The 9902-nt window shown below is 36.9% G+C and overlaps 2 protein-coding genes across 2 annotated transcripts; one reads left to right on the top strand and one right to left on the bottom strand.

Annotated features, from left to right (window-relative positions):
* Positions 1–689: 689 nt before the first annotated feature.
* Positions 690–1178, top strand: LOC147475117 (uncharacterized). Its single transcript, XM_086585276.1, has one exon. It carries the CDS (start codon positions 690–692, stop codon positions 1176–1178), a length of 489 nt encoding a protein of 162 aa, XP_086441402.1.
* A 517-nt stretch (positions 1179–1695) lies between these two features.
* LOC147475116 (uncharacterized) lies at positions 1696–2232 on the bottom strand. The gene has a single exon (XM_086585275.1). The coding sequence runs from the start codon at positions 2230–2232 to the stop codon at positions 1696–1698; it is 537 nt and encodes a 178-aa protein (XP_086441401.1).
* Between the last annotated feature and the right edge of the window lie 7670 nt (positions 2233–9902).

Raw genomic sequence — 9902 nt, 5'->3', positions numbered from 1 at the left:
GAAGGAAAGCATCTTGGCTTTGGAGATAAATCAACACCTTGATTCTGACTTCATAGTCTTGACACCACATCATAGTGGGCTTTTCTCTTCCAGCAGTGCCTACATAGCTTTGTCTCCTGAACGAGTAAAGAAGAAATGGTGTACAATGGTTTGGGGAAGGTGGGTGATGCCACGACATTCATTTACCACGTGGCAATTGTTTTCTAATAGCATCCCCACACAAGACAAGTTAGTTCGAAAGAAAATCATAAACCAGTCTGCCTGTTGTCTCTGTTTTAACAGCAGAGAATTCTCTGCTCATTTGTTTTTTGAATGCCAATAATCTAAAGAGTTTTTTTCGAGAGTAAAAAGATTGTTGGGTATTTCTGCTGATAATAGAAATGCAAATCGAGAATGGGCTTCTTTGCTGAGATTGTGTAAAACTGAAGAAGTGGGAGAGATCTACAAGGTTTTCTTTTGTGCATCAGTGAATAGCATTTGGAAAGAAAGGAATGATAGAAGGTTTCACCAAACCTCTAAACCTACAAAGGTGGTTTATAACAAGATGGTAAGAGACTTGAGGAATTATCTACAAATCATAAGACCTTATGTCAAAGACACTGCTACTGCTCGTAATCCCTTCCACAAGCTTAACATCACTACCCAGTTCAAGCAACAAGTAGAAAAAAAATTGTTCATGGGTTCCGCCAATGGGCAACAAGATCAAAGCTAATGGTGATGGAGCTTTGAACAACAAGTGCCCAAGTCATGGGGGTGTGATGAGAGACAAAGAAGGCATAGCGGTTGCAGCTTTTAGTGGCAATGGAGGTCATCGGTCAATGATCTATCAAGAACTCAAAGCTATTGAAGTATGTTTGGAGAGATGTCTGAAAGAAGGTTTTGTTGAGGTAGAAGTGGAACCTAATTCCATGAGAGCACTTAATGATATTAACAAGTTAGAGAAACCCCCATGGTACTGGCGCGACATGGTGGCTGCTATTGAGAGGAAAAAGGCTAGCTTTAGTTATATAACCTTTCCACATGTATATAGAGAAGTGAATAGGGTAGCTGACTACTTTGCTGGTTTAGATCATAACCATGAGCTATTTATTGTATATTTTGCTAGTCCTCTTGATTTTGATTTACAAACCATTGTAAGCGAGGACGCAAATGGGAAAATCTATGTAAGGAAGCATTGATTAATATAGGTGGGGTTCTGCCTAACCCTAGCTTATTTTGGGAAAAAAAACATATATATTATCTAAACCCCTGTGAAGCCTATCACGAAACCCCTGTGAAGCCTATTTACAAACCATCATTGATTTTTTTTTTTTTTTTTTTTTTTTTTTATTTTATTTTATTTTATTTTTTTAGTATATCTAAACCCATGAAAACCAGAAAAACGGTTTCACCGAATCCCTCTCTCTCCCCACATTTTCTATTTTCTAATATATCCTTATCGTTATATATATATATATATATTATCGTTATATATTATTATTATTATTATCTAGTTTAAAATATTTATTATTATCTAGTTTATTAATAAAAAGGGAAAGACAAAAAAAATACGAGGTGTTATAATATACACACCTTAAAGGAATCTCGTCCCGAGATTCAGGGTAGAGTGTCTGAGAAAAGCTCAAGGTGCGTCTATCTCACTTTCTCCTCAAGTTCCCATGTCACATCGTTTTTTCTCCTTCACTCCATTGCACTTTAACTAAGTTCACGGTCCTCCTCCATTCTAAGGTGTTTTACATCTCTATCTACTATCGTGATAGGCTTCACAGTAAAAGTTACATTATCATTCAACTGTAGCTCCGCTGGCTGAACAACTTGAGTAGGATCTTTCACACATTTCCTTAACATAAACATGTGAAAGACATCATTAATCATAGCCAAGCTAGGTGGCAAAGCAAGACGGTATGCCAAACTACCAACGGATGTAACTATCTCATATGGTCTAATATACTGTGGGCTCAACTTTCCCTTCATACCAAACCTTATAACTCCACGCATAGGGGAAACCTTCAAAAATCCAAAATCACCTATAGAAAACTCAATCCGTTTCTTCTTCAAGTCTGCATAACTTTTCTGCCTACTTTGTGCCGTCTTAATCTTTTCTCTAATGACTCCAATTTGTTTGGATGTCTCTCTCACTATCTCAGGCCCAAGTAATACTCCATCTCCCACTTCTGCCCAACAAGCTGGTGATTGACATGGAAGCCCATGCAATGCCTTAAAGGGTGCCATACTGATGCTTGACTAGAAACTGTTATTATATGCAAACTCCACCAAAGGTAAATGCTCCTCCCATCCTCCACCAAAATCCATTACACAAGACTATAACATATCTTCTAATATCTTATTTACTCTCTCTATCTGTCCACCTGTCTGAGGATGATAAGCAGTACTCATTACCAAACTAGTACCCATAGCACGCTGAAAACTCTTCCAAAACTCGGAAGTAAACAAAGGATCTCGATCTGAAACAATGCTCACTGAAACCCCATGTAACCTGACCACTTCCCGAATGTACATGGAAACCAACTTATCTGTATTTCTACGCATGCCAATAGGAATGAAATGAGCATACTTCGTTAAACGATCAACAATAACCCAAATAGATTCATTGCCTCTCCAAGACTTAGGCAAGCCATCAATAAAATCTATAGAAATGTGTTCCCATTTTGACATCGGTATCTCTAATGGTTGCAATAATCCAAAAGGCCTCTGATGTTTTGCCTTAACCTACTAACAAGTTAAACAATGAGAAACATATTCTCTAACATCTCTTTTCATCCTTTCCCACCAAAAGGTCCTATTCAAGTCATGGTACATCTTCGTTTGTCCAAGATGAATTGTAAAATGAGAACGATGAGCTTCATCTAATATCTCCTTCTTTAACCTTGCAACATCTGGTAGACAAAATCTCCCATGAAATCTCAATCCTCCCTTAGAATCAACTGCCCAATTAAATGGACAATCATATAAAGTATCAATGACAAGATCATCTAACTCACTCAAAAGAAATGGGTCTCTGTGCTGCATGTCAATTACTCTAATGAAAATCACTGGCCGAACCTCCAAACTGCATATATACCTTTCATTTGTACCTGGTGTAGTTCAGACATCATAGGCTATTATAGTCTCCAAACTCTTCTACTCTTGCACCATAAGAGTGGTCAAAACACAATGCAATCGACTAAGTGCATCAACAACTACATTGCATGTGCCTGGGTGGTACTGAATATCGAAGTCATAACTGCTTATGAATTCCATCCATCTCTGTTGCCTCATGTTTAACTCTTTCTATCAATAAAGATACTTCAAACTCTTGTGATCCGTGTAAAGCTCAAACTTCTCAGGACTGTTGATAAGAGCCCAAAACAATAGTTTTAACCCCTTAATAATATTATATTTAGACCAATTATATGATTAATAAATAAGAGTTAGTACTATTTACGTGTTTTTGTATATTTCAGACATTGGAGTCAAATATATGAAGAAATGTGTCCCTTTTACAAGAGAAAGGAGCAAAGATTGGTTGCTAAGAAGTTCTATGGTTAAAGCCCAAGTTTTAAGGAGAAAAAACCTTGTTAAAGACCAGTCAAAGCTGAAAAGTCAAAGTCAACGCGGGAAGAAATAGCGCATAAAAGTTAGCAGAATTTCGGCAAGCCGTATCTTTGGACTCCGACCTCAAAATTGGGCCTACCATATGTCAAAACAACCAGCTCAGAAAGAGCTTTCTAATGGTCTAAGCCTTGATCCAATCAGAATAGTAGTAATTTCCAATAAAAAAACCCTTTTTGGACTTAAGTAATAGGGGTTTGGGCTCTATTTTATGGCCCAAAACATGTCTCCAAAGCCCATGCACGAATTTGTAGACCTAGCCCTCTTCTATATAAAGAGGACTAAGGTATAACTCTTAAGTACTTAGTTTATAACTTAGATTTTAATTCATAGACTTAGTTTCTTATTCATAAATCTAGATTAGACTTAGTTTTTAATATAGTTTTGAATTCATTAGACTCTCTTCCATTATATTAATAAAGCAATTTTTTATTCTTTCAAGGATGTCTTATTCTTATTCTTCTATTAATGATAGTTTGATGAATCTGAGCTAAACCTCCATTAGAGGGGTTTGATGAAGCTTTGATGAAAACTTGATGTGTTAGTGTAGAAATAGTTGTAATAATCTATTGCATTATAGAAGGTAGTTATTTCACCATGAGAATGGGTTTAAATTGCCTCACATGCTAATTATTAGTTGGTAGAGATTGTCATGAATAATGAGGGATTAAAAAGACCCAATCTTTATGAAAACATAAAGATTAGGATTACAACAAATCTATGCTAGTTTATTAAGTTGAAATCAAGGTAGAATAAAAAACCCCCTAATTCCTTCTCATATTCACATCTTAGTATTAATTTTCCATAGTATAGTTTAGAATACTTTCATTAGTTCAATCACCATATTAGTATAATTTCAATTCATTACTGTCATCGATTTTGTTAGAATTAATTAAACTCGTGAAACCTTACGTCTAAACAAGCTAGGAGTGGAATGAATTCTCTACTCCACATATTGCATGATAACGAGAGTAGAACTTTGATCAATTAGCGTAAATTCACATGTTTTACTTATTCTTGAGTTCAATTAGTTAAGTATAGGTAAAACGATTATTTTTACATTTATCAATTGTTAAGATTACCAAGTATGGATTAAATGTTGGAAAAAAGTACTTGAAATGCAAAAGCTATGGTGGATTTGAATGGCTTCATGATGCACTGAAGATGGAGGCAAGAAAGAAGACAACCACTTTGGCTGCGGAACCCATTGTTACCCTAAAAATGACCCTGTCAGAATTTTCAAAACTAAATATCAATGGATAAACATGTAATTTGGAATGCAAAACTCTGTCAACTTAATCTTTACCTTCTGTCAGAGTTTTAGCTTTGTAAGAGTTTTGTAATGGACATGTAATCTATTAGAGTTTTGTTGTTTGTTAGGCATGTAATCTGACAGAAGTTTGTGGTTTGTAAGGCATGTAAGACTAGTTTCTTAGTTAAAGGATTCTCTAGTTACAGGTTACAGTTTACAATTTATTATACAATTTCAAAGGTGTGAATTCTTAATATAGAGAGTTATGTTTGTACTTGAATAGACAATGTGATTTGACTGGAATTGCAAGTCTGCAACTATTGCTCCTATGCACCCTGAACACTTTGATTCTTAATTTGTTTTTAACATGCTTCTACTCCTTGTATTATATTTTGTTTTGATGGAAAGCCTCCATTTACAATCCGTCAGTCCCTCAAACATAGAGATTATTGGTTTACTCCTAGCTTCAACAATTATCCCATTTAAACACTTCGCACATGTTGTTCTCAATAGCTTCACAAGTAGAGTGAGTTGCAAAAAAGGCCCTTGACCATGCAACTGGATTCTTATCCATCAAGTATGTATGTGCTGCCTGGTTCCCTTTCTTTAACTCCTCCATAGTAGTATCAAATTCTTGAGGTGTACTAGCTTTACATGCCTTCCAAAAAGCAAGTTTGAGTTGCAGCCCACAATATTTTTTCTTAAAATTTGCATATATGTGCCTAGCACATGCTCTATGCTTAGCCAATGGTAGGCACAATTGTAGAGCCTTAACAAGTCCTTTCTGTTGATATGTGATAACTATCCACCCTTGTCCATCTAAAATATTCAAATCATTAAGGAATATGTCAAGGAACCAACACCAAGAGTCTTTGTTCTTACTCTCCACTTGTGCCCATGTAATAGGGAACATTTGGTTGTTCCCATCCCTTAAATCTTGCAAATGTAAGCTCACCCTTGACAAATCCCTTTAAAAAACAACCATCTAGACCTAATACAGGTCTACATCCTTCCAACCAACCCTTCTTCAAACTATGAAAACAAACATACACCCTCTGGAAATGACCTACTAGTAGTGGTGCATCGACTTCCATCTGTATTGGGTTAGGTCGATCAACCTCTATTTTCACTGTACTACTTGCATTAGACCTTAAGATTTCATGTGCATAGTCAGACACCTTGGCATAATGAAGCTCTAAACTCTTCTCAACACCACCTAAAACTTTCCTCTTGGCTCTCAGGCATTGTGTTGTATTACTTCTAATGAAAATTTATTCAAGATTTTAGCCTTAAAGGCTGCAAGCTTCCAGGTTGGATTAGCAAGTATCTTATTGTAATACCTCTTCGCAAGCCACTTAGAATTCCCCATTTTAACACTATAGTTTCTACCACACTTGTGTACCTTTCTCAATGTCTTGATCTGGAAAGTTCATGAATCTTACATATAGCTTGGATACAGCCTCCATGGACACTTTGGAGACAAAGAACTAGAAGTCGTGTTGCCTTATTCTTCTTATACCAAATGGAAAAACCATTTGCAATTGAGTAGTTGCTCAAACACTCCTTCAACTATTGAGGAGAGGTAAACTTCTGCCCAACTTCAGGCACAAATGTAAACATGTCCTGTTGAGAATTGTAAATAGGGTAATTAGTTTTTGGGTTCCCCCTATTGACAATATGAGTGTCACACTCATAATCTGATTCTGACTCAAGAGTGTCATAATCATCACTATCAGCATACTCAGTATCATAGCCATCATTAACACGATAAATAGGTACATCCACAGTTTCATTATGTGGGTTAGTCATTAGTTTAGTAGGTGGTTCGGTCATTGGTTCAGTAGGTGGATCAGTAGGTGGTTCAGTAGGTGATTTATCATTTCTTGTTGGTTCAGTGGGTAGTTCAGTAGCGGTTTGTTTCCTTTTTTCAAAGCCAACTTCTCAGCCTTCCTCTGTGCATTTGATACCCTAACCTCTATCAATTCTTCATCATCAGTGGCAAAGTCTAAACTTCTAGCTTCGTTGATGTCATCAACACCCCTTTCCTCTTCAAACTCACCCTCATCCTTATCCTCAAACTCAGAATCTTCTTTATGGATAACATACACATCAATGCTTCCATACACATCAGCTTGGTTTAACATTTCATAAATAGATCTTTCATTACCGATTAATTTAAGACCTTCTGCTAGAGACAACCCAGGATAATGATAACATGACTTCCAATAATTGTAGTCGAGTATATAACGCAATTGAGCAACCTTAGCATGAAGATCATACAAGTTCATAGCAGCAGGATCAAGACCATAGTACACTTGCTTATACCCACCTTCATAATGCAATATTGGCTCTCAATAGAACAAACCACAATGGTGTAATACTAAGTTGAACGTGTCCACTATATAAAAACAAAAAAAAAAATATCAATATACAATTTCAATGCACAAATCCCCAAATTTTTTGAGCTAAATAAACTAAACAAAAGGGATGACTCAAAGGGAATAACTTTGATTCTAATAAAAACACTTACTGAGACAACACAACAATCAAGCTTCCTTAAAAGAGCTTTAATTTATTCTTTGTCTTCACTTTGACATTCAATTTTATTTTTAGAGTTTTAAGGGTTCACACTTTCTTGGGTACTCTTTTTGGTTCAACACTTTACTCTCTGTTTTTTTCGATTTTTTTGGGTACTTTTTTTTTATGTCTGTCCTGTGACCTACGTAACTAATTGGGTTATTTAGCACTAATTAGAGAAACCCAGCTCACGTGCTTAAACACATGAGGCCCCCGTTAGACAAATTGGACGGATTAAGATGGAAAACAGACGGAGGTACTAAATTAAAACAAATTAAGAGTTCGTGGTACTAATAGGCGAGAAACAAAGTATAGGTACCATTTAGGAAAAAAAAATGAAAGTACATGGTACTAAATAGTCATAAACTCACTCGAACACAATTCAGAAACAAAAGAACAAAAAGGTTTCTCTAGTTACAAGTACTTGAAGACTGATAAGCACCCAAAAGTGTAGTTTAAACCCCTTAATAATATTACATTTAGGCCAATTATGTTTATAATAAATAAGAGTTAGTATTTTTTTTTTTTTTAAAGTTAAGCTAGGGTTTGGCAGGCCCTCACCTGTTGTATTACTTAAGAAATTCTTACATAAACTCTCCCTTGTGCATCCGCTTCAACAATGTTGTTGAGGTCTCATCAAGGGGTGGTATAAAGGAAGCAAAATTTACATAAAAGGCCTAAGTAATAGAAGCTAAAAAGTCTGATGCCCGGTTAGTTTCTCTGACTGCATGTCGAAAGGAAATGAACTCAAAAAGAGGGCACAAAAGTTAGATAGCCATGACTATGTCCAGGCAGTACCAAGGAGGCTTTTCCTTCTTATTAATCACATTAACTGCTCTTAATGAGTCAGAGTCAACTTCTACTTTTGACAGCCCCTCATTTAGACATCTTTTTAACCCGACTTCAATTGCTAAAAGTTCTTGGAAAAGCACCGATAGCATTCCTCCACTTCCTGTGTACGTTGCAACAACCCGACCAAATCTATCTCTGATCGTTCCACCATGCCCTGTACCACGACTGCTCAAGCTACCATTAGCATTAAATTTAACTCGATTCTCTAAGGGAGGGTCCCAAGAACATCTGTTAAGCCTTTTGGGTTTTAACTACATGTTAAGCCCAAGTCTGTCATTCACGTCTCTTGACACAAGCGTCTTTTAGAGTAGGCTTTAGAACAACAAGATAATTTTTGAGGTCCCTTACCAGTTTGTTAAAAAGGACTGAAGCTGCCTTGGAAGAACCTTGAAACCTCCGGCCATTTCTCTCTTTCCATATCGCATCTACTGCAGCACATATGTAGACTTTATAGACTTCCCCAATTTCATGTCCTTTACAAAGCCTAAAAATAGAGGACCATTCTCGATTAGCAGATCTCAAATTTGTCATGATGCCAAGAAGTTGTTTGATTTTAGAGATGACCTGCTAGGAGTAAGCACACTCGAAGAACAGATGCTTAGAGTGTTCTCTACTATTGTTACAGAGGCAGCAAACTGAATAAGTTAACACTTTCTTATGCACCAGACGATCTTGAGTAGGTATGTTGTTGGAAAATAGTTGCCAGCATGTGAAGGAATGCCTAGGCAATACCCACTTCCCCCACACAAAACTAGACCATCGCACTTCATTCCTTTCTGGACTAAGAGCAGTATAGGCACTACAAGAGGTGTAGATTCCACTCTGGTGGGAGTCCACACAATTTTGTCCTGAGGCAAATGCCTTTGGACACAAGTGGAGAGTATTTCTTTTTTCAAAGCTGAATTTGGCATCTATAGCACTAGGTTGTTCCATTGCCCATTATCTAACAAGCAACTAACCTTGGCATTTAGAGGGAGTTGCCATGATGACACAGCTTCAACATTAAACAAGAGAAGTGAAGTGCCACACCAAATATCATGCCAAAGAAGGGTGCTATCCCCATTAGTAATTGTATACTTGATAAGCTTCATAACATCCTTTCTTGCAGTTAGAATGTACTGCCAAGTCCAAGAGCAATCCTTCGGAGTATTCATAGTCCAGAAGAACTATTATTTTATGTGTTGCCGCCAAATCCAATCTACCCATACACTGTCTTCCTTGACAACAACCTTGTAGACCAAGCCACAGTAGGTTCCTTGATTCCATCTATGCAGCCTTGAGAACCTAAAACCTCCTTCCTTTTTTGGTTTACTCATAGTACACCAACTCGCATGGTGAAAAGCTTTCTGTGAACAATTAGTAGACCATAAGAACCGAGCACAGATTCTCTCCACTTGTTCCAAAATCGTTTTAGGCAGAATAAATGTTCTCAGCCAGAAAACGTGGAAAGATAAGAGTGCTGACTTGATCAGCATTGCTTTACCGACATGAGAGAGTTATCGGGCTTTCCAGTTAGTGACCTTTTGAGTAACTCTTTCAATAAGTTGTTGATATTCTCTTATTCCCAACCTCCTTGAGATCAGAGGGAGTCCCAAGTACCTAACAGGGG

The sequence above is a fragment of the Coptis chinensis genome, chromosome 9, assembly GCF_015680905.1.
Source record: "Coptis chinensis isolate HL-2020 chromosome 9, ASM1568090v1, whole genome shotgun sequence".
NCBI classification, from domain to species: Eukaryota; Viridiplantae; Streptophyta; class Magnoliopsida; order Ranunculales; family Ranunculaceae; genus Coptis; species Coptis chinensis.
Note: the sequence above shows the minus strand (reverse complement) of the source record. Positions and strands in the feature narration are given on the sequence as shown.

Coding starts and splice junctions, on each gene's coding strand:
- LOC147475117 (XM_086585276.1), top strand. CDS start 690: ATGGGCAACAAGATCAAAGCTAATGGTGATGGAGCTTTGAACAACAAG.
- LOC147475116 (XM_086585275.1), bottom strand. CDS start 2,232: ATGGCACCCTTTAAGGCATTGCATGGGCTTCCATGTCAATCACCAGCT.